The sequence below is a fragment of the Oenanthe melanoleuca genome, chromosome Z (assembly GCF_029582105.1).
Source record: "Oenanthe melanoleuca isolate GR-GAL-2019-014 chromosome Z, OMel1.0, whole genome shotgun sequence".
Classification (NCBI taxonomy): domain Eukaryota; kingdom Metazoa; phylum Chordata; class Aves; order Passeriformes; family Muscicapidae; genus Oenanthe; species Oenanthe melanoleuca.
The window spans coordinates 53100704-53125166 of NC_079362.1; the positions used below are offsets into that span (position 1 = coordinate 53100704).

The 24463-nt window shown below is 43.0% G+C and overlaps 1 protein-coding gene across 1 annotated transcript in view; it reads left to right on the forward strand.

Annotated features, from left to right (window-relative positions):
* Window positions 1-2791: 2791 nt before the first annotated feature.
* Window positions 2792-24463, forward strand: part of IQGAP2 (IQ motif containing GTPase activating protein 2) — a 123074-nt gene continuing 101402 nt past the window's right edge. The window contains 1 exon segment of the mRNA XM_056514751.1: window positions 2792-3380. Within this exon segment, the coding sequence (XP_056370726.1) occupies window positions 3335-3380 (46 nt within the window). The 5' untranslated portion in view covers window positions 2792-3334.

The following is a 24463-nucleotide window of genomic DNA, read 5'->3' on the forward strand; positions in this document are numbered from 1 at the left end:
TTTGACTAAAGGATAAAAGAGATGGAGAAAGTGTTCTACAACACATTTTTGACCTAGGCTGTGTATCAGTGTAAAAGGCTGTAGAAATGGTCATTTAAAGCAAATGCAAGATTTTCAATAAACGCTTTAAATTTATTCTTTCCCATATTGGGTTTGATCATCCACTTCCTTTTATAAGAGAAGAAGCAAGGAAATGGGTGTTTGTTTAAAACTCAAGATAGCATTCAGAAAGCCACGTGCAGACTGCAGCTCTGCTGGTGCTTGCATCAGACACCCCTGCTCTAAGTCATCCTCCCTGATCTCTGTGAATGGAGGAAAAGGGAGCAGAGGAAACCAAAAGCACCTCAAGAAAAATAACACTGTTTCCACCTAGGCATTGTTTTTCTCCTGTACCTTGTCAGTCTTTTCTTCCTGAATAATCCATGTCTTAAGTATTATGAGGAGTGTCTTTCCCCACTTCAGTGAGCTGTGCCCAGAACATCCAGAGATGAGCAAAAAGGGAATGAGCAAACCAAAATCCTCACAAACTACAGACACCCTCAAGCCTGTGGAAAACCACAGAGGAGACTCTATAGATCCATCAGGGTTTTATTTTGAAACATAAATGACTGCCATCTTCCAGACAACCTGCAAAGAAAGAAGAGTCACCTTGGTATCTGCCATTAAAATACAAGCATGCTCCTGCATTGTGTACCACAGGCAGGCTGTGGCTGAGCTCAGAAGTTACTTCATCCATAAAACACCATGGAAAGGGCTTAGAGACTGTCAGGAGGATACAGTCCTGCCCTATCATACACCTCCATCTGAGAAACTTCTGTCACTGACCATCTTCAGCTGCACTTCATAGTGACCCGGGAGTCGGTGGCCACAAAGCAGGAATCATGGATTCATGGATTTGCTGCTCACCTGTCCAAATTCAAGCCCTCTCTAACAGGGGCACCCTGGAGAAGAGACTCAAATGGAGGAATGTGCCCAGCTGCCTCCCAAAACCCCACAGAAAGGAGCACCAATATGGTTCAGGGCCACACAAGCACACCCAGCTCCAAAGCTCCCTGCAGATCATGGTGGTGGCTTTGTGGTTTGGAAAAACACTGCTTGTGGGCAGTGAGACTTTTTCAAAAGAGCAAAACTGCAGGAGGGAGCCTTTGGCTTGGTTCTTCACCTCTCTTCAGATCTGCTCTGCAAAAACACCATAGGGGAGGTTCCTCGGCCTTGACACTGTGGAATTTCGTTTATTTGTTTGGCGGTTTAGGGTGGTGTTTCTTGGTTTATTTTCCTTTTTTTTCAGAGGGTTTGCATGGATTACTGGTTTGGGGTTCTTGAAGGAAGGGTTTCTTTTTTTTTGATTTTTGGTTTTGGGACTCTTTCTATTCTTTTTTTTTTGAGGAGGGGGTTGTTTACTTTTGCTGCTTGTTTTGCTCGCTTTTTATTTTTTTCTTGCTTTGCTATTTCTGGAGGGAGTGAATTTAGTTTCTTTCCACTCTATTTTTTTTGTTTTCTGTTTTTGTGTTTGGTTTTTTTTTGTTGAATTAGTTTGTTTGTTTGTTGTTTGTTTTTTTGGTTTTTGTTTGTTTTGGGGATTGGCTTTTGGTTGGGATTGTTTTTTGTTTTAGCTTGTTGTTTTGGGGTTTTGGGGTTTTTTTGTTTGTTTTTGTGGTTTTGGAGGGTTATTGATTTTTTTAGGGATGTTTTGGGTTTTCTTTTTTGTTTTGGTTTGGTTTTTTTGCTTTGGGGCTTGGCTTTTGGTTGTTTTTTTTGTTTGTTTGTTTTGTTTTAGCTGGTTGCTTTGTTGTTTTTGGTGTGTATTTTTTTTTTTTTTTTGTGGCTTTGGGAGGGTATTGAATTTTTTTAGGGCTTTGGGGGTTTTATTTTTTGTTGATTTTTTGGGGTTTTTTGGTTTTGTTTTGAGGCTTGACTTTTGAAATTTTTTTGATGTTTTTTATTTTTTTATTTTAGCATATTGTTTTGGCTTTTTTTGTGTTTTTTTTTTTTTGTTGTTGTTTTGGGGCGTTATTGGGTTTGGGTTTTTTAGGGTTTTTTTGTTTGTTTTTTTTGTTGTTGTTGTTTGTTTGCTTTTTTGCTTTGAGGCTTGGCTTTTTGTTGACTTTTTGTTTTAGCTGGTTGCTTTATTGTTTTGGGGTTTTTATTTTTTTAATTTCTCGTGGTTTTGGGGGGTATTGGGTTTTTTTAGGCTGTTGTGGGGGTTTATTTTTTGTTGTTTTGGGGTTTTTTTCCTTTTGGTTTTTTTTTGTTTGGTTGGTTTTGTTTTGGGGTTTGACTTTTGGTTGGATTTTTTTTTTGTTTTAGCTTGTTGTTTTGGGTTTTTTTTGTTGTTTTTTGTGGGTTTGAGGGGTTATTTTTTCTTCTAGGTTTTTTTGGTGTGTTTTTTTTTTTGCTTTGGGGCTTGGTTTTAGGTGTTGTTTTCGTTTATTTTTTGTTTTAGCTGGTTGCTTCGTTGTTTTGGTTTTTGTTTTTTTTATATTTCTCGTGGTTTTGGGTTTGTTTTTTTTTTTTAGGTTTTTGGGGGTGTTTTTTTTTTGTTTTAGCTGGGGGGGTTGTTGTTTTTGTGGGTTTGGGAGGTTATTGGGTTTTTTAGGATGTATTTTGTGTGGTTTGTTTTTGTTTGCTTGGTTGGTTGGTTTGGTTTTATTTATTTATTTATTTATTTATTTGAGGCTTGGCTTTTGGTTTTTTTAATTTTTTTTTTTTTTTTTGGTGTTCTCTTTGTATCTTTTTTTTTTTTTTTTTTTTTTTTTTTCCTTTTTTTTTTTTTTTTTTTTCCCGTGGGGGTGTGGTGCGGTGGTTGTTTTGTTTTATTTTGATTTGTTTTCCCTTCTTTCCTTGCACGATTTCCTGCGCTCCTTTCCCCTCGTTGCCCGCACCTCTCCCGTCCCCCGGAGCCGCTCGGAACCGGAGCCGCTCTCGGAGCTGGAGCCGCTCTCGGAGCTGGAGCCGGAGCCCGAGCTGGAGCCGGAGCTGGAGCCGGAGCTGGAGCTGGAGCTGGAGCCGGAGCTGGAGCCGGAGCCGGAGCCGCTCTCGGAGCCGGAGCCGTTCGGAACCGGAGCCGCTCGGATCCGGAGCCGCTCTCGGAGCCGGAGCCGCTCCCGGAGCTGGAGCCGCTCGGAACCGGAGCCGGAGCCGCTCTCGGAGCTGGAGCCGCTCTCGGAGCTGGAGCCGTTCGGAGCCGGAGCCGCTCCCGGAGCCGGAGCCGCTCTCGGAGCCGGAGCCGCCCCGGGCCTTGCCCCGCGCGGGGCGGGCGCAGCGGAGGCGGCGGGGCCGCGGCCGAGCATAAGAGGGGCGGGCGGGCAGCGCCGCCGTCCCTCCCAGCGCCAGGATGCACCATGAGGAGCTGGCGTCCCTGCAGCGGCCCCGCTACGGCTGTGAGTGCGCTCCCCGGGACCTTTTACTCGTTTTCTAGGGGGGTTTTGTTGTCGTTCCGCTCCCTCGCTGCTTTCTCGGCTCGATACTACAAGAGCGAGTTGGAGGCGAAATTAAACCCGCGCAGTAGACTCTGAGGCAGAGCGCTCCTTTCAGCATAGCTCGCAGCCGGCTCCGGCTGGGTTTTGAACAGGTTTTTCACGGGGCTGCGTTTTGTTCTGTGACTTTGTGAATGGATTATGGCTGTGATTCCGCGCTGCAGCTCGGGAGTTTTAGATTAGAGGTCGAGCTTCGGGTTTTAGCGTTGTTACAGGTATGGGTTTGGGTTGTAACTTCGTAACTTGAGTTATGACTGTAGTTTCAGGTTGTAACTTGGCAACCTTTGGATTATCACTTCGGAATTTCGGATTATAAAATTAAACCTTTGGTTTCTAGTTTTATAACTTTGTCTTAGACCTTTGCAACTCTCAAGTACTTGGGATGAGAGGAGAGACCGTGCAGGCATCTCTTTTCGGAGGGGGTGTATTTACTTCCCGAAGGCATGTTTAAGAAAAGCCGCTGAAGCACCTTGCCTCCTCCCGCTGCCGCTCTCTCCCGCCGTTGCTGTTCCGTGCTGGGATCTTGCATCCGCCTGTGCTTTTCCTGGCTCCTGTGGGGCAGAGCAGTGCAAGCCCATGGCTGTGCCATTCCTGCAAGAAACGCCTCTGATACTCCAAGCATTGCAAAATGGGAACACACAAATGATTTTCAAAGTTCACAGCAACCTGGCATCCTGTGGTCTAATGAGCAAATTCACAGTTCTTATCGTAGTAGCTTTGTTTAAAACCAGTTTTGAAACCTCCTTTTAGAAGGATACACAAAACTCCTTATCAGCGTTAAGGACCACCTTACTTATACCTAGGACAAGTAGAAAAAGCGGTGCTTGGCAATGAGACCTTCATCTTGCAGAATGCCATGCTCTTCTGAGCGTTTCTCCTTACTGACTGATTCACCTTATTGATGCCCTCTGTTGGGGCAGTTATGGAACCTGCCTGTAGGTTTCACTTTTCGCTTCGCCAGTAGATGGATGAGATCCTTGTGAAGGTGTGTGGTCACGGGTTACTGCAGGCAGAGTCTGAGTGTCCATGCTATTGTGTTAGCAGAGGTGAATATTTTGCTTGTGAAGCCAGTCCTCCCAGCTGCTTGTGCCCTTGCACCTGTAGTTGGGCAGTGTCCAGGTGTGCAGCATGGTGCTTCAGCCTCCATTTGGACACTGTCCACTTACCTGAGATGCAGAAGTGTTTGATGTGTGCCCACCAGGACTCCTGCAGCAGGGGTTTTCCTGTGTAGATCTGGCCTGGCTGGTCTCAGAATATGTGGGTCTGGACAGGTGGAAGTCAGTCTGTCATGACTTCTTATAAAGCCAAAGATTAGGCTTTGACTTAAAGCAAAGGGCTCATCCTTTGAGTCTTGTTCCTGCCTGGGCACTGAGGGTGAATTACCTTATTGCCAGAGCTGCTCACAGTGTTTTAAGGATTGTAGGTCTCAATAATTATGGGGGAAAATGACCATGTTAAGGATGCTTAAGTTTTGAAGATACCATCTAGCCTCTCAGTGCTTGTGCTTTGCTATGGTAATTGAGGGCATTTTGTTCCCGTTGCCATGGGGACGTTCATGTTCTGAGTTGTAGCCACTCTTGGTGTCAGGTCTCGCTGCCTCAGGTACAGGAGTGGATGAGAGTGCACTTGTCTTTTCTAATGGTGCCTCCCCTCTGACCAGTGATGTCTGCTTGCTCAGGATCCAGCAGTCATTCTGTCCTTCCCTGAATGAGAGGCTGTGGCTGCTGTGCCACATTGCATCCACTTCTTTTTGGAGTGCAATTTTTGCTTCAGAAACCTTTGAAATTACATTTCTTTCAAGGGACTAAGTAAACGCTCCTTAAATATGCCAGGCTGATGGCAATATTTAAAAAAAAACAACAAAAAAACTCCATGGAGAACTCCATACTTTCAAGAACAAGCCATAGCCTTGTCTGTAGTGACAAGTAGAGGTGCATGTTTAGGTTTTTAGCCTGTGTCTAGAGAAATACATATGCTTTATCTGCACTGCATTTGGCTGCCATTTTGAGAAGCAAAGAGACCCAACACCATTAAAAAAAAAAAAAAAAAGAAAAAAGAAAAGTTCCCCTAACTAGAAGACTTACACTAGTGATATCTGAGCTTTTATGCAAGCCCATCATAAGTTGTAGGTTCCCTACATAACTAAAACTATGCTTGGTTTACTGACAAACAGTTCCCTTTGCTGAGAACACCTCATCTATGCTGGATTCCCTAAGGAGTTAATAAGTTGTCCAAGTTAGGCTATCAAATTTCTAAGACCCCTTGCTTTAGTGACCTAGAACAGTTTTAAACATTTAACTTGACTTGGACTTTTGACTTTGGCTTCAAGCTCCTAGCAGAGTTTGTGTATTGCTCTGAAGAATGCTAGCATTTTGCTATCATGATTTTCTGCCACGTACCAAACTGGTGCATGATTATGAGCATTTCATTTTGATAACTAGAGAAGAAGGCATATGCAAGTTTTGCATATGAGCCTTTTATAACTAATATAACCTCTAAGTATTTTATGGATGGATGCCACTGGGGAAAAGAACTCTCCCTGAACATAAGACCTTGTGGCACAGGGAGTAACTGGGAAAATTCGTCCTTAACTTGAAAGTAGTTGTACATTACAAGCTTTGCTGATATAGTAACACAAAAAAATCTGGGAAAAAAAAAAATCTTAGAGCTGATCATTTCCATATTTAAAGTCAGGAAACAGATGAATGAAACCAAACAAGACAGTCCCTTTCTGGGTTGGTGCCTAATTCAGGATGAGCATGGTTCATGGGAGTATCAGAGCTCTGAGCAAACTCCTACAGCCTTCCCTTGGTCTGTAAGGGCAAAAGTTTTGTGGTTTCCTGGACCACTTGTTGAAATGTGTCTCCACCTCTGCTTGCTGTGGATAGCTTGAAAGAGATGCAGAAGAGGTTTCTGTTGGTGCTCCACTGAGCCCTTCAGACAGATATTTATCTCCAGTACCAATTCAAGTGAGGACATAAAATTACAAGGAAGCAAGCTTATCCAGCTGAAACTGTGTAAACAGGCACACTGCAACTGAATTTACATGGTTTTCAGTCTGGCTACAGCTGTTGCCTGGTTTATTTCTCAATCCTAGCACAATCAGAAGAAAAGGTTCATGAAAATGCAGAGAATTGGGACTGATATTACAACTAGAGGTATGAGCCATTTTTATAGCAAAAAATGCTTGGTGCTGTGGAAGATTATGAAGACAAAAAGAAGTATGAATCTCAGATGTGCCTCACAGATTGAACATGGGAAGATAGCAAATGGCAATGGTGTATCCTTGAGAATGCTCCCTTCCCAACACTCTCAGCTCCTTTATAGCTATAGTTTCCCCTGAAATCTGTGTGCAGAAACAAATGTTTGTGTTTGTGAACTGTCTGAATGGCTTTACTGCTCTTCCAGGAATGCAGTGAAGCTAGAGAGAGTGAGGCTATGAGTGTCTGGATTTGAAAAGGATTTTAGGCATTAGCATGCTGAGAGTAGCTGAATTAGTATATGCCCTGAGTCCCTGTCTACTGAGCTAGGTGCTCCAACATCAGCAGATGCTTCTGTTGGAGTCCCAAATCAGCCTTCACCTCGGCTGCTGAGGCCAGAAAGCTAGTTTGGCTGGGCATGGATGATGGGTTAATGCAGGGGAAAACAGGCTTTGGTATCCAGCTGTAAGGGCGTTGCTTGTACTTCTGGTGCTGGCTCCCAGAATTGCTACTGTTTGGCACTAGGAACTGGGAGATGAGACATACAGGCAGCATGAAGCTTCGTGAGGGAGTGCTGCCCTGCCTGTGGAGACAGGCAGGGCAAACCTGAAGTGAAACACAGCCTACGCCTCTCTGTGAAACTGTACCTACTTCTTTGCTCAGCAGGATGTGAAAGTTTGCAAACTAGTGGCTTTTCAAAAAGCTTTTAACAGAAAAAAAACTATTAATTTGTCTGCATGCCTAGTAAGTGCAGGGAAACAAATGGCTGATGTTCAGTCTAAAAAGGGGGAAATGTCTTTTGCTAAAAGTTCCATAGGATTTTCCTAAGTGAAAACAGATGGGATTTTGGTTTTTTTTTAAAGTTTTTTGAAACTTAAAGAAAAGTTTTCCTGTGTCCTATGCATATATATTCTTTTTGGGTGTATGCTTTCTTGTAGTGCCTGTGACTTACGAGAACACTTTTCTCCTTCTTTATTGATGGGTGTTATTTGGCAACCAAATACACTGTTTATCTCTTCCACTCTTTTTGTAGGTTGCTAATAATTAAACTGCTGAGTGAGAACTCAAAAAATTTAACTGCTTTGTTTAACCAAGTGCACGTAATTCACTGGGTAGGAGTGGTTCTCTGTGTGCTTTTTGTACAGAGCAGGTTCATCTCCCCTGAAGTCTGCTGGTAAAGAAAGGACAGAGCTATGTTACAGCATGCTTAAAGCTATTGAATGCTGTTGAAACAGGAAATATTAATACTGGGCTGGAAACAGGATTTATAGCACATGTGAGCATGCTACATCAAGTCCAGTACTTGAGGCAGGGAATAGGAAGCATGCAGAATTTTAGCTTGCCTCTTCTGTCAAGTGAGGTTCCAGTTACATAATTTTTCTAGCTCAAAGTTTGCTCGATACTGTTGCTAGTTCAAGCTGACTGTTTTACTAGGAATAACCCTACCTGTAAGGCAGGAAAAAAAAAAAAAAAAAAAGCCGTTCAGTGACAGGCAGGACTGGTGGGTCATATTTCAGTGCGATGATAAGCAAGTGTGCTCTCCCGTGCTTGCTCCTTGCAGGAAATTATTAACCCGCTGTGTTTGCTTCACTTGTTCAGGCTATTTCGTTGTGTTTTTGGAACAGGTATCCTTGAACTACTGCATGTTGTGGAATGAAAGTGCAGGTGCTGGACAGGGGAGGGGCTGTGCCCACCCTGGCCTGGGGACCACGGCTGTGGGCAGGGGCCAGGTGCCCCCATCCTGGGGAGGGATGCCTGCTGTACACACCTGGTTTGCTGGTCCTTGATGGGACAGACTGGTACCAGAGCTGTGTCCTGCCCAGCCCATTCATGGGTCAGCACTTCCTGCACCTTGGCACTTATGTTCACCTTCAGAAAACAGCAATGTTCCCTTCAGAGAGGTGCCAGCTGGGCTTTGGAGAGGTTTGCTGAGCATATACTGCCTTAATTTCACTGCTGGAGGAGAAGGGGGCTGCTGAGTATCTGGCACAAGCTCAGGGCTGTACTGGAGACCTGCATGTTGCCCTGGCACTGCTCCAGTTGGGTTTTGCTGGTTGCTGTGGCACAGGCAGAGTGCCCAGCCGTGGTGGTGAAGGGCTGGTGGGGCAGGCAGTGCCTGCAGTGTGCTCTGGTGGCCAGCAGCCTTCGTAGGGTGGCAGGAGGGGGAGGGAATGGGATGCCAAATCAGATGGTGTTCCTATAAACTCTGCGCAGTGCAACATTTAGCTTCTAAGTACCTTTTGAAACGTGTAAAGAAATAAACAGCCATTAAGAACCTGTGCTGGTGGCTGATTTCAGTGCTCAATTACTGTTTCATTCAGATGAATATGCACTAGCAAGAAACACTTATCCAGAGGGATTATGCCAGCTCTTTGTTATCACTTATTGCCCAAGCTGAGGTAGTCCAGCTATAAATTCTTCAGGAATCAGATTCAAGGAGCACTTCAGAGCTCTGACTCACAGCAGCTGGCAAACTGTTGCCAGCCCATAAAGACTTTCTCCCTCCAGGTGTGGTCCTGTCCTGTCTGCCAGCCAGGCTCCAAAGCTGTTAGAAACTACTGTCCTTATCTCAGGTGCCTTTCTTGGCCTGCGTGTTTCACATTACACAGTCCGTGGCTTCTGCTAAAGTTGGTGATGAAGGATGTGGTCTCTGCCAGTTCTCTCCTGTGGACTCTGACCTGCTTCTTTGAAAGTACAAAAAAAGGTTTTTGTACTATCTAGCAAGGTGTTCAAAACAGCCCTTGCCAGGCTTCAAACTGTGTAGAGGAATTTGTAGTTATGCTTGCCATCAATCCTCTACTGTCCTTCCTGAAATTAATAACAACCTCTCCTGCATTTGTGCTTGATTGTAAAACTGCTCTGTAAACTGATTATATTTGTGGAATTGGAGCCTCCTTTTCTGGGAGGAAAGTACAGATTAATCCAGAGGCATCTGGAATGGGAAATGCCCAAAATCTGTACAGAAGTGTGCTTCATTAAGGCAACTGCTTTTCCACAGGGTTATAGCCAGAACTATAGCCAGTAAATGTTTCGCTTGTGTTTTAAGGGTGTTGTTTGAAAGAAGTTTTTAAGAATCACAGGTGAGTACTTGAGCTACCTGTGCCTAATACTCTAATAGAAACAAAGGAAAAAAAACCTTGGACTAATCAAGGACATGGATTTTTGAGAACGTGATCCTGCATCCAAGGTCAGCATCATTGATAAGATACTGTTTATTAACTGGTGTTATTTGCACTGGGATCCCATCTCCTGCTTTTCTGCAGACTACTGCAACTGGTGAGGTTTCAGCAGCCTGAACTTGTCTTCATTTGCTCTGTCTGCTGAAGACAGCTTCACCTCTTGCCAGCATGAATATCCACTCTGTCAGGTAGCTAATCTCTCCTAGCAGAGTTGATTTGCATTGCTGGATTTGCAGTCACCTCTGGTCTGCGCAGGGGATGACTGCAGGTCTGACAGTTTCATTTGCTTGCTGAGCCAGGAGGACTTTCTGGCCAGGTGGGGCCTGTGGCAGCCAAAATTTAGAGGTGTTAAAATTGCTCTGGAACTACACCCTGAAATTGTGGGTTTGAGTGTGCTTTCAATCAACTCTGCTGGTGGAAGAAGTGGTCTTGACTCCTCCTATGGAATTATTTTTGGCTGGATTAAGTCCCCAGTCTGGTTTGCAGCATGAGCCTGCAGGCAGGTCTGCCAGCAGGATGGAGTAGCTGGAGTAGGGACGAGCACCAGCACCTGGAAGAATGGCAGATCAAGTTAAAGTTGTGCTACTGCTGCACACAGAGATCTGGAAAGCGTGCATGCAGTGGGGCAGGAAAACGTGCAAGCAGAACTCAAAGGTGGGCTGGGGCACACAGGAAGGAGCGTCACCACATCAGGAGAATCGCCCTGGTGTCCCCAGCTGCCTCTGCTGAGGTGCTGCTGGCACCCTTGTGCCCTTTCTGCCTGAAACAGCTGGGGCTGCTTTCAGCTCTCTCTTGCCCAGGGAGTTTTGAATTGCAGAAATATTTTTGAGGTAATCTTGTCTTTAGTGCTGTAGTTTCACAAATCCATGTCAGTAAAGGCATGGTAGTGTTTGCCCGGCAGTGCTACAGTGGTAAGAAAATTTGAAGAAACTTTGAGTTCTAGACTATTCAAACAAGAAAGAACAATAAATGTTGTTTTTACACAAAGTGAGATTCAAGATTCTTTTTTTTTTTTTTTTGTAGCTGATAAAATTGCTCTTTCAAAGCCTCAAAACTGTGGGGATGAGATGTTACTTGTGGCATGTGCTGCTTATTTCTGGGATTTTTAGTTTTCTCAAGATAACTGATTTACCCAAGCTAACTGGATGATTTCTATTCAGTGGTAAACAGCTCTAAAATTCCATATCTTCTCATTACAGTATAGCAGAATGAATATCAGCATGGGTGGGTTGTGGTGTAACTGAAAAGGAGCACGAAGGAGTCCTGGGTAGAGCAGGGATTATGTTTAGAGAAATCTGGGGCAAAGCTTTTACTGAGGAAAAATGTCAGCTGTTTTAAAACTAGGCACACAATAAACATGATTTCACTACATCTGAGCTGAGAAGTTGTTTTGAATACTGCTTTCCAGAGCACAGATTTCTTCACTGGGATTTAGTGGAGGCTGAGAGAAGAACCAGCCTTGGCTTGGCATTTGAAGCTGCATGGCAGCTGATTATTGTAAGTGGATACACAACTTACCTCCAGGGGCTGGATGGGACTGCCTGCTAATTTATATCACCTCTGAGTATGGTAGTGATGTTTAACAGATGGGTTAGAATAATCCAGAAAGTACACAGCTTTTTATCAGTTGTAAAACCAGCCGCTGGTGCTCCAACTTATATCTACGCACAGAAAAAAAGAAGTAAGACCACATGGTTTTGCTGAAGATTACACGGATATGAGCTGTCCTAGAACAGAATGAATCGACTTTCTTGGTACTGTGGTTAGCAACAGGCAAAACTAGGGCTGGTGTTTCCTATAACACTGAACCATGGCAATAACACTTGGTAGTTTCCTCTTTCTTTTGGGGGGATGGGTGGAGGGGGCAGGGGAGAGATCAGTTTTGTTGTTGCCACACTTAAAGTTAAGTAGCTTTATGAACGTTTGCAGAAATTTCTGGTGAAAACAGAGGTGTATTTCTGTAGTGTTCATCTGTATTCTTTTTCCTAACACTGTGTCAGGAAGGTGCTGACTGGTGGGGTGCAAGTACTGCCCATTGACCAGCCTAAATGGACTCCCTAAAAGGACAGAGAGACGAGCAGTTAAGAATTTTGGGCTCCTATAGCAGTAGCAGAAGTTGTCTCCAATAGCTTCTTGGGCACATTTCAGATGCAAATTTACACGCGATCAAGTTTTTTTTAGATATAATTTCCTCAAGTTATGAAGTATAGACTTTCTTGAAAGTTGACCATTTGCATGACAATTGTTACAAATTAGGTAGAAGGTGTTTCACTGTGCTTAGGCTTCACAGCCTTCAGTGTGGAGGCCAGGAAGAGGCAGAATACTTGTGATGAACAAGGCTTGTCGTGACAGTGGGCCTACACAGAAATAGTTACAGAATAGGAATGGTAGAAACTCACCTGGGCAAGGTACTGCTGGTGGAGAAGTTATATTTTTGCTCTGCTGCACTCCCTCTAGCAGCAGTAAACACCTCATTATAAGGAAGCTGTCCATAGAGTGTGAGCTGAAAACCAGGGCAAAACTTGGAAAGATAATTGTTACAGGCTGAGCAGAAGTCTTGGTTTTTGCAAAGAAGCGGTTCAAGAAAGGAAATAAATTGCAGCTATACAAAAGATTATAAAATACTCTGCCCAGCCCTTACAAGTGCAAAGTTCTTTTTTGGATAGAGCCTTCAAAAATTGCAAATGCTTAACTTAGCTGGGTGTTAAGTTTATGTACATTGCTTGCACTGTTGTTGCCATAACAGTGGTTGAATGCTAGTTACACTTCCTCTATTTTGGTGGTCTTAATATTGCTGTTTCAAAATACTTGTTTTGGGGAGCTTCTGATATTTTTTTACACAGCTGATATTTAGCACTGTCACTATGATGCTCTCATTAGAGGAAATGTGCCCAAAGGTAGAGAGGAGGCTGTCCTGAGGTCCACTGAGTTTGCTCCACTAACCCAGAAATTACTTTGCATTATAAGGTAGATATAAGCAAATAACCTGAAAAATTAAGTGACTCAAGATGCTGTGGACAAAGTTTGTCTCTGGTTAGAGGAAAATTACTAGAACAAATACTAATACTTGGAAACTTGTGAGTGTGTGGTTAGGGTAAAAATTTATCTTTTGGGTGCAGCTGTCAAAGACTTGTCCTGGAAATGAAAGTACTTGGTTTATTGATAAGTTAGGAGCAACATCTAGCTCACTCTGTATCTGATTTTGCAGTGATACATGCAATGGTAGATGTGTCATTGTCACTCAGAACAGCTTTGAGTTTCAGTAAATATGTGCTGGGTGTACTGACTTAAAAGGTCAAGAGTTGTCTGCTCTTTTCAAGCCTTGCTCAAATGTCTGTTATTCAAGGCTCAAACATTTTGTGATTTTGTCCTCTCCTATGGTTCTGACTCCTGATGAAGAAGGAAAAATTAATTCATTTAACTAGATATGTATGCCAATGTGAAATAAGGGTCAGAGCTGTCCAGATATCCCGTGGGCAAGTGCCCTATGAGCAATGCCTGCTGCCTGTGCAGTGTGGTCCTGAAGTGACCTACCCGGGAGTACTGGGAGAGGTTATGGCAGGTTACCCTGGAGCCAGCAGTATCAGCTCCAGGACTTTTGCAAACACTTGCTTATTGCTTAGTGAAGGCAGCCAACAGACCTCAAGTGATAACTGAGGTCATTGCTGGCCTGGCACTGCCCCTGAACTGAGTACCTGCACAGGGACGCTGCATTTGCCTTCTTCCTGCAAGGAGCAAAGAAGGTGCATCTCCATCCTCCTTTCTGCCTCGGTGTGGACCAGCACAGTCAACAAAGCCAAGAGGTTTTGGAGTGAGATTCTAGCTTGTGAGCCTGATATTGTGTCTCCACCCTTTATTTTGTGGCTCCTGCTTGTGCTGGGCCATATCAGTTGTAGAAACAGCTACCAAATGTACAGTAGTTTTTGGCTTGTTCAACAAGCAGCTCAGCTGCCTTCCCAGTGGAGTTAGGAATGCTGGACGGAGGATAGAAACTGCCATGGCTCTGTTCTTCTCTGCCTCTGGGTGCCAAGGATCCTCCTCATCAATTAATTTACCATATCTATAAGTATTATGCAACATTCAGCATTTCTTTGTTCTTGTGAATTTGAAGCCATTTTTGTATTTAAACCGTTTAATCTCATTATCTGCGTCTGTAGCTGCAAAATAAATTTTTTTTCTATTATCCCTAATTTCTATTTTTCTATTATCCCTAATATGCAAGTTTTTCTTCTCCCCAGTAAGGTAAAAAAAAAAAAAAAATAGAAGATCCATTGTGCCTATTAGTCAAAGAATTCGAATGACAAACTTTGAAGATATTGTGACTGTAGTAATTAATTAGGAATGAAAACCTAGGCAGGCAGAGGCAGATGTGCTCTTGCAGTTTAATCTCATGGTATATTCACATGCTTGCATTTGTGTCTTGAAGGAAAAATGTGTTGCACCATTTCAGGTGTTTTCTGGAGCTCCTTTCAGGATGTGGAGAAAGTGAGCAGATGGTTTATTCAGACCTTGTTAGAGGGACCCTGCAACAGACTGGCTGTGAAAAAACCAGAAGATGATGAATTGTCAAAGGAAGAATAAAGACCAGATGTCAAGGCTGAGGGTTTCTAACTGCAGTCTTTCTCATGGTGATTTCCAGTTTACTCAGTGATTAAGTGGTGCTCTTGCTCTATGGCTTTTCCTAGGCAGGTGTTTCAGTTCTCTGGAGTCTCAGGGCTCTGACCAAGACTCCTACAGCTCTGCATTCTGACTTACTTAGTGACCCAGACACAACTTTCTCCACAGATTCTCTTTTATTCCAGAATTCCTGCCTGTCATCCTTATTTTCTATTCTTTGAGCTGCACCTTACCACATTTCTTTCAGTTGGTTATTGTACTGAGAGTTTGGTAATAGGAAGCTTTTTGGTTTCACCTCTCCCAGGATCTGCAAATTGAATCCATTTGTTAACTCTCTCCTCCCAAACGTTTTAGGATGCCAGAGTTGCTCATCCCTTCCCCTCTCTCTCACTTCCCCTGTCCCTGTTCTTGTCTTCCTCTTTTCTTGCATTCAAGTGTAGCCTTCCCTAACCAGCCCCTGGGTAGCAGAGGTTTGCTGCAAATGTATTTGTGTATCACTGTCCTGGCATCAAGTTGTAATGCAGATCATATTTTTGGCATTTTCAAGACTGAAACAGAAATTGAACAAGGGCGTGACGTAGCTAGAAAACCTGTGCAGCATTTGCAGAGCGTTATCTTAATTAGCTGCTGTTTAAATGGCAATCTGTGTTTTGAATTCCTACCAAGGAGTAACAATAGAATCAGAAAGGCTTTGTGCTATTTTGTGTGCTTTTCATTGTGGACTTCAAGTTGTTTGCTTTTGCTGAAGCATCAGTAGCTCTTGTGAAACATGCCCACCTTCCTTAGTCACTGGGGTCCCTCTTAGCCACAGTAAGCCTTGCGCTTTGTTCTGGCCCTGTGTGTTGGCTGAGGTGTCTTAAACAACACGATTAGGATGATTTTACTGTTGCCAGGCCAGAAGTTTTGCTATGCAAAAGCTGAGAGGAGTGTCACAGAGGTGTGGGTAGCAATGTGTGTGAACACATGATGGGCAGACAAGCCTGAATTTGGATTTCCCACTGCCACTGTGATGAGTTCTGTCTGTGCCCTGCCCTTTCTACTGACAGTCTCCAGCCCCACTTTCCTGTTCTTCCACTCCACTTCTTTGTGGCTTTCTGCCCTGCCACCAGTGTTGGTGGGTGGGGCTGTGGTCTCAGGCAGTGGTGTGGTGTGATTACACACAATAAAAGTTGCCTTTGAGTTCTGCAGAAGGCTCAGTCACCTTTCCTGTTAACTTGCTGCTTACATAGGGTGAATACCTTTTGGATTAGCTTCTTTTTTTTTTTTTCTTTTTTTAGCATTTTAGTATTTTATTGCCCACAAGTGTCCTTTTATGTAGGTGTGTGTATACATTTGATGCATTGATTTACGTGCAATTCTCTTCAGAGAGATTAAATATAAACTGCCTAATACTAGAAATAAATTAAATGGCATTTTTAGGCAAAGTACTTGCATTTGTCTTCTGACTAAATCTAATTACAGAGTTGATACCGAGGCACACTACAGACACTAGTATTTTTCTGTCTTTTGTAGTTGTATAGTGCATTTTACTAGCCTGGCAAGATTAAACTGTCTTTCTCATTATTTTCTTTACAGTCTACTTGTGTTAAGTTGAATTGAGGTCACAGTAGGTAAAATTAAAGGAAATGGTACCATATGGTAAAATTTTGGCTGTTTCATTTATGGTTTTAATTTATATTCCTAATAAAAAGCAAGCAGGTTAAGGTAATTCCAGTGAAATTAACAAAGCAAAAGGTAAGTGTGTCAAAATACATAGAATTCAAATTACAATTCTTTATTTAAGAAAATAGCAAATGGGTAGAGGTGGAAAAGGAACCCTTGCCACCTTACTGTTTTTCTCATGAGCTAATCTCTGGAGAAAGAAAGCTTGTTCAAATGTGCAGTGTTGTTTTGAATGCCTTGAGTGTTTAAAAAATTAGTTTTGTTTTTTTTTTTTAACCCACACGAAAAATGTCATTTTTGTGGTAAACACATGTAAACAAGATAAACCTTCCAACCAGAGGTGATACCAGTGTAACCTTCTGAAAGCTGCCTCGAAGTTTGGCTGTGCTGTGTTTGGACTAAGCATGTTGAGCTAGTATAGTGGTAGTGTTCACTGCCTTTTCAGGCTCCACCAGACTGAGTGCTTTCTTAGACTTGTGACTTTTTTGGGAACCTGTGCTAAATATGAGTAAAGAGTGTTTAAAAAAAAAAAAAAAAAAATAGTGAAGAGTGGTGAGATCAATTGTCAAAGCTGACCTAAAAATTTAAGGTCATAGGAAGGAGCTAGGGTTTTAATGGTGCTTCTTGAGCACCTCAATCTTGGGAAAACCTGTTGTGCCTTGAACTGACCAGTTAGCAAAGATAAACAGTTACAGTTTTATTAAGCAATTACACTAAGCATGCTGGAGACAGTGAGACCAGCAGTTAAATGTTGGTGGAAGTGGTTGAGCAACAAGCTGATACATTGCATTCCATGTTTGTAATTTAGATGGCAACACCTGCAGCTAAATGAATATGGTTGGGTTTTCTTCTTCCTTCAATTCCTTCATTGCTTTGTCTCCTTGTTCTTCCAAACGTACTGAACAATTATAATGAAGTTAAGATAAAATGAAACATTGTTTTTCTGCGCCGAGTTAAATGACCCTGTAGGAAAGAGATGTCCATGCTCTATTATCATCATACACTAAGGTAATGTTGGAACTAATTATTGTCTTTTAATATTTACTTCTACTGAAGTCCCATGTGATGGTGCTGTACAAAGCTGGAGGTTTAAAAGCAGACTACAGGATGTCTATACCTATAAGCAGAAAATTGAATGTTAAACTTTCTGGCAGCACATGTAGTCACTTGCTCAGTGCCAAAGCCATCTTGTGTCTGTGGTTAAATGAGACTTCTGAACTTTGTGGGAACTGAAGTATCTTGTCTAAGGGCCCTACAGACTTTTGCCAGCGTCTGGCTGAAATGAGGTGGTTTTGACACTTGGCTCCAGGGGCATGGAATGTGGTTGCTGTTGCACCACTGGCCCCTTGTATGACAGTCCCAAGGTCCATGTATTGCAATAGTGCTCAGTATCTGTAAATGGATGTGGCTGGCCTTGTGGTAGCCAATGCATAAGACTGAAATAAAACCTTTATCAAGGAAATGGCAGGAGGAGCACTCGGGAAAGTAAATGCACAGGAATGAGGCTCTTTGGGAAAGCTCAGGGGAAAGACTGGTTTAGCAAACATTTTTAATTTTATGTCAGGGTGTTTTTTACTGGAGGTCTGTGTTCAACACTCCCATGCTAATGGTGCATGTTTGCTCTCCCTGTTTGTGCAGTGTCTGGCAGTTAGACGTAGTCCAGAACAGTGGCCCCAGAGATCCTGTGTGACACAGTTTGTGAGAGTGGATAATATCTGTCTGCTGGCCAGAAGATGCATTTGTATTTTTGTTTGAAAATATGAGCCTGCTTGCTTTGACAATGAAATAAATAGATTAGGAGAGATATAGCAGTTTTTAAGGGAGAGAGTAGTTCAATGTTGGAAACATTTGAAAAACTACATATTTAAGACCCCCATTCTTTAAGTATATTAGTCTACTTTCTCATGTGAATCTGCCCTTCAACTTCACAGCTGTGGTAGGTTTTTTAGTGCTTGCAGTGTCTGCTTTTGTCTAGAGGTTTTCCTTGGAGCAAATGTTCAGGGAATGGACTGAATACCCCTAACTGGAGACACAGAAAGAGGTTCAGGCCATCTGGTCTCATTGCTGTGAGACACATGCTAGTTGCTTGCAATTGGACTTTTTGACAGAAGTCTATAGAAAGCCTTGAATTTTTTCAATCAAAGATAAACAAATTCTAGCATAACAGTAGACCTGTAGATACAAAATACCTTAGTAACAGAATACCTGTAATAGGTATTTAGTGCTGTAAAGCTGTTTTTTCTTAGTAGCCGTAAAGCTGTTTTTTCTTAGTAGCCTGTTGAATTATTTCTATGCACATAGTTATAGTTGACACACTTTCTTCTGCATATTTAATTAACCGTTACATTAGATACCTGCAAGTTGATATTGGGCGTGGAGGCTCGAGGGGAGCTCCATCTCCTCGTAGCTTTGAGAACTGTTTTTCTGTTATCTGTACATGTATCTTCTCCCTGTATTTTGCACCTTCCTGGCAGTGCTCTGAGCTCCTGTCCTGTTGCAATGAGGACACCCTGGGGAGCAGTGAGCCTGCCCCAGAGCATTGCCAGCTCAACCTGCTCCATGTACAGGGCTTGGCTGGTGCTGTGTTGGTGCAGGGGACCTTGAGCTGCCAAGCCAGGAGCACCCGTGGAGCTGAAATACCCAAGGCAGGTACCCACGGGGTGCTAGGTACCCGAGACTACAGATTTTACTAGGAGTAAAAGGAAGGCACAAAAGATGGATTTATTGGCCTCTTTCAAACTAGGACAAGATAGTTGTATGTTCTCACATAACATAAGGTTTTTAGTGAGTGTTACCATCTAAAATGCAACTAGCTACTTCTTGAAACTACAGCACTGAATTATGATAAATGCTTAAGGTCTTCACAGTACAAGGAGACGTAGGTGGGTGCTGCCTAGAGCCTTTTTACTGGGCTCAGCTGTCACTGGCTGGCTATGGCCAGAAAACTCTCAGAAGTTTTTGTGCAAAGGCTCTCTGGTTTGTTTGGTTTTTTTTATTTTTTTGGTTATAGCATGGCTGTGTTGAGTACTTTTGACTGTATTAATATAATATGGGGGGTATGAACTTGAGAGGAGGAGGAAGGAAGGCATAAGGGGGACATACAGGATTTGCAGAACTTCTTGCCACTGGACTGAAACCCTGCCTTGCCTTGCTTACTGTGTGGCTCAGACAGCAGACAGATGAGACTGCCAAATGTGGTTTAGCTAATATTTAATTCAAACACTCTAGTGAAAAACTTTTATCCCAGCATTTTACATTATTTGGTCCTATATCTCTTTATTCCCCACCCCAACCCTGACTTTACAAATTCTGTTCTATCACTGTAAGAGGATTTTGTTCTCTCCATAGTCTGTTATGTCTTGTTCATTGAGCATCCCTGTTGTGGTGCCAAAAGAACTCTCCTCCTTATTGCTCACATCTTGCTTTCCATGGGAAAAAGTCTCTGGTGGCAGGAAATTGAGGGGGATTGGCCCTGGGAAATAAAAGCTTCTGTTCCTTTCTTTGCCTTCAGTGTAAAAAGTCCTTTGGTATGTCTGTGGCAAATGCCTTATTAAAGGGCCTGCCTGCTAGAAGCAGCCACGTGCTGTTCTTGAACTGTAGCAGATAATCAGATGTGTGAGAGAAAATGAATGACCAGGAAGCTGTAAGTGCTATTGTAGGTTTTGCAGGGATTTTTTTACAGTTTCAGTTTTTCCAAGATAACAAAAACTCTTTGGTAAATGGTTATACCTGAGTAACTTAAAGATTATGCCTCATATAGTATTCCATGAAATTGTATTCAAAAATTGTAAAAAATATTACTTTTCCTTGCATGCTCTTTTGTTACATACTACAAAAATTTTAAGTTTAGCACCATTTAAAAGTACAATCCATGGATCCATTGACATGCAAACTGTTGCAAGTTAGACCTGTGAAATATCTCTTAGTTAAGGTAAATTCTAACATAAACTACTGTGACCAGCAGGTCAAGGGAGGTGGTTATACCTGCTCCACTCCAGCCACTTAACAGCCCATCTGGAGAGCTGCATCCAGCTCTGGGGCCCAAGCATGAGAGGGATGCTGATCTGTTAAAACAGGTCTAGAGAAGGAGGCCACAAAAATGATCAGAAGGCTGAAACATCTGTCCTGTGAGGAAAGGCTGAGAAAATTAGGGGCTGTTCTGCCTGGAGAAGGGAAGGCTCTGGGACTGTCCCACCCTGAGGGTCTCTCTAGGCATGAGACCTCCTCAGAGAGGACATTCAGGTGGTCAGGAGTCTGGCTTCTCTCGGAGTTTCCAGCAAGAAAGCTTCTCGAGACGACCTTGTGTTGTTGCAAGGCTATTTATTTATCTTATCTTCTGAAAGGTTTCAGTCAGCCCAGCACAGGTCTGCTCTGCAAGGCGACCATCACAGAACTGCCCCTGGGCGGGCTGTGCCAAATCTTTTATACCTAAAACTACGTATACAATGTTTACAGACTCTTCCCAATGCCGTGCAATCTCTTTACAATGTCCAGTTCTTTCCCCATCCAATCTGTGGTTCCCAGGATGCCTCCCCAACACGGATGACATGAAGAAGAAGGAAGAAGGAGCCCACCACACCCAGGTTCCTCCATCTTGACCACATGGCCCTTAATATAAACAATCCAAAAATCTACTTATCCTACATTCTAATATTCTAATTTACATTCTGCTAACTTTCATGTTTTGCGATTCTTCCCTCAGTGTTGGCAAACTCTCCCAAGGAGCTAAATCCAGCCCCTGCAGCTCTTGGGCACCATTTGGGGGTCTCAGAGGGGTCTGCCATGGGGGTTTTTCCATCCCCAAAGGAGTCAGGGAAATACTCTGGACTCCCACATGGGACAACTTATTGTGGCCTACAAGAATGATGGAGAGGCACTTTTTATAAGGGTATGTAGTAACAGGACAAGGAAGAATGTCTTCAAACAGAGAGGATAGATTTAGATGAGACACTAGGAAGAAATTCTCTAAAGGTGCTGAGGCACTGAAACAGTGATTAGATTTCCAGTAAACTCAGTATCAATGTAAATTATACATTGATCTTGGGACTTCCAAAATCCTTGCTGTGGATGTAATATGAGGATGAATTGGATGGCTTTTACAGTACTTATTTTTAAAATTCTTGTGTAAAGTGACCACATCTCTGTGAACCTGGAGTTTTGATTCTCTTTCCAGATTCTGTTAGTGAGGTCATGGCTCCAGTGGCTCTTGTGCACCTGTGCTGGTTGTTAGTTTCAGTAATAATATTGCATCTTCAGACACAGTGACTCTATTTCTGAAAACTTTCTTGAATTCAGAAATTTGAGATGTTTTCATGTTGTCTGACATAGTAAATCCTGCAGGCACCTTGGGTTTAGCTGTCAGCTCTGTGGGCAGCAACTGGCATAGTTCCAAGGATTTGCCAACAACTCAAGTGACTATCTTGGATCAGGGCACATCAGAAAGTTTTTGCAATTCATAACCAGACCCCAAACATCAATTAGTCCTAGATACTGCCTACACAGGACAATTTTAGAATGAGGAGGGTGCATGTAAGTGCAATGTGTCAGTTGATGGAAGATGACCAAGTCTTCAATTTAGGAAAACTCCTTGGTAAACATTTACTCTTATGCTAAATATGTACAAGATACACACATAGGAAGCTCCTAGTAGAATGTTACTTTATTTCTGCTGAATCAGTTGTGGGAAGAATTAGAAAGTTGGTGCACCATACTGAGTACCAGAATAAATCTCTCATGTGTGGCAATTTAAGCTTGAGTACTGCTCACTGGTCCATGTGTTTCATACATCCTCTTCCTTTACTGTTTTTTCACAAAGAAGTGCCTATGAGTGAGCTTAGCACATTTTGTGTCTACTGACTCTTGGTAACAAGTGGTAAACATCTACAATGAATTTAAATAGAGAGCTTTAAGGCTAGCATTTTTATTAATTCTTGTTGGTTGTCCAGATGCACTCTTAATATTCCCTCTTCAAGGCGAATATTTTATATTTTTCCTCTCAATTTGAAATTAAGTCACATCATTAATGAATTTGATCATAAGATATTGTTTAGATGCCTCTTTTCCCTCTGTATAGCTTTCAGGTAGAGCCCTGTTCTATGGCATTTGGATCTTCTCAGCTGGAACATTTTTGTGTCAGGATCCTGCTTGGTAGAGGTCCTCAGGTGAAGCCCAGCCCTGGTTACTCTGCCCCACAACACCCTTTATTTCAGCACTCTCTTCCTTTGTGAGCTGAGCATTATCAAGAAGTCACTGATACAGCAGAAATATGTTTATTCTTCCATCAATCTTCCTAGTCTTCTGACTAATACTTGCTCTGTTAAGCAGAAATACTGGGCTTTGTCTCCAAACCAAACTTGCTTGTGTGTTGAACATGGTGTGGCTGGCTTGATGGGTGCTCTCAGGATGTTTGAAGAAAGATGTATGCAGGTTTCTAGTCAAAGACTGAAGCCCTTGCCAAAATATATTATTATACACTAGAACCTTAAGAACCCTAGTCAAAGTAATTGCCTCTGCAGCTCAGTCCTGAGGCCACCTTTATCCTGCAGGTTGTCATTTCTGTTTCTAAAGCTGCATCTGCAACCACTCTTGATGTGATAGTGCAATTGCTTTGAAGCCAGTATATGCTGGAGGGTAAGTGTGTAATCAGACTTGTTGAAAGCTGGTGTTGTAAGAGACTCCTCCCAGGATTAGCACTGTAGGTGTTGGCATTCCCTGTGCTCTGTATTTTCAGTGCCCAGAAACTTTAGCTGCTTTGGCCCTGACAGGAAAGAATTCTGATTTTCAGCTTGTGAGCTGCTGAGACCACCTCTAAAAAAGGAGCTGGTTGTCCACTTCCCAGTGTCTACAAGGTACTTGTTTTTGAATCTTGCCCTTTCTTCTTATTGTTGCAGTGTTTGCTAAGCAGAGCTACTATTACAACTCCACGATATCTGTTGGTGCCTTCATCCACTCTCTGAATCAATCTTTGCAAATAGTTCTAATGAGGGATTTGAGGCTGGCCAGAGCTGCTTGATCTGGGATGCCTTTGTTGAATGGGAGGCACCCATGGATGTGCAGATCCAGGACTAGATTGTAAGGCATTAGAGTTATTCAGGTTAATTCCTAGACTGATACTTATCAAATGGGTCATGTGGTTTTCCTTCACCTATTTTCAGACAAGCTGCCTTTTTTCTGATTTGCTTATGGCTGTGTTGAGTTGTCTTTGGAGGGCAGGAGTAAACAACTATTTAACAAGTTATGAGGAACAGGGCATGGGAATTGTCATGGGGGATGAAGGCTTTGCCTGGTATTGACTGTCCCACCCCAGCTGACAGGACCAGAGCCAGCTAGGACAGTCAGCTGGGCTCCTCTGACAGCACTTGTCTCCAACTATGAGCATTCATTAGCTGGGAGAGCTTTTGAAAAGGAGCCCTTGATCTCAGTGTTGCAAACAATGAAATTATATATTATGTTTCAGTGTGGCAGCTCCTCAGTACTTTTCCCTCACTCTGGAAAGTCAGGAGCCCTGTGCAGCAGAGGAGCTATGTCCTGGAGTGGGAGCAGCCTGCCTGGAGGTGCTGATGGTGGTGAGAGCAAGAGCAGCAGCACAGCAGCTCCATGGCCAGTTTGCCAGGCACAGTGTTCTACCATCTGCATCCCATGTTTGCCTCCCAACTAATGTTTTGGTTCATGGCAAGTGATATTCTGATTACAGTATCTGAGAGCTCATATTAGAGTGAGTCATGCCTATTGGAGCTACCAGACTTGAAAGAAACTCTAAGCAAGACGTGTATTTGTTTGATTGGTGTGTGAAACATCTGCGTAATTAGGAAGAGCAATCTTAAAAGCAAAGAAAGATGAGAGATATCAACTCCCATGTGGTCATTAAAGCTTAAACTACAAAGCTTAAAGCACCTATACAAGACCTCAACAAACGTATGGTAGCATCAGTCCAGGATGTGTGTGAGTAGTGTAATTTATTTTGTGTCCTCAGTAAATGCTTGTGAGGTCCTTTTCCGGCCTTATTTTTTTTTTTAGGTAGAGGTTTCAAGGTATGCAAGTACTTGCAAAGCCCCCTGAGTCCTGCAATTTTTAAGTGCCTTATACTTGAGTTGCCTGTGTCCATTACCAGAAAGCTTTTATCCACTGCTTGAAGCAATTGTCAGGGAGAAGCCGAGAGCATGCTCATGGCATGCACGAGTCTGAGTGGGAATAGAGCTAACAAAGCATGTCACAGTGCGTTTCAGGAGGAGCAGGGGCTGTGGTTTTTTTACTGAGGATGTGTGATGATGCTCTCAGCTAACCAGCTCGTGGGCTGCCACAGAAAGCAGCCAGCCCAGCCCTGCGTTTC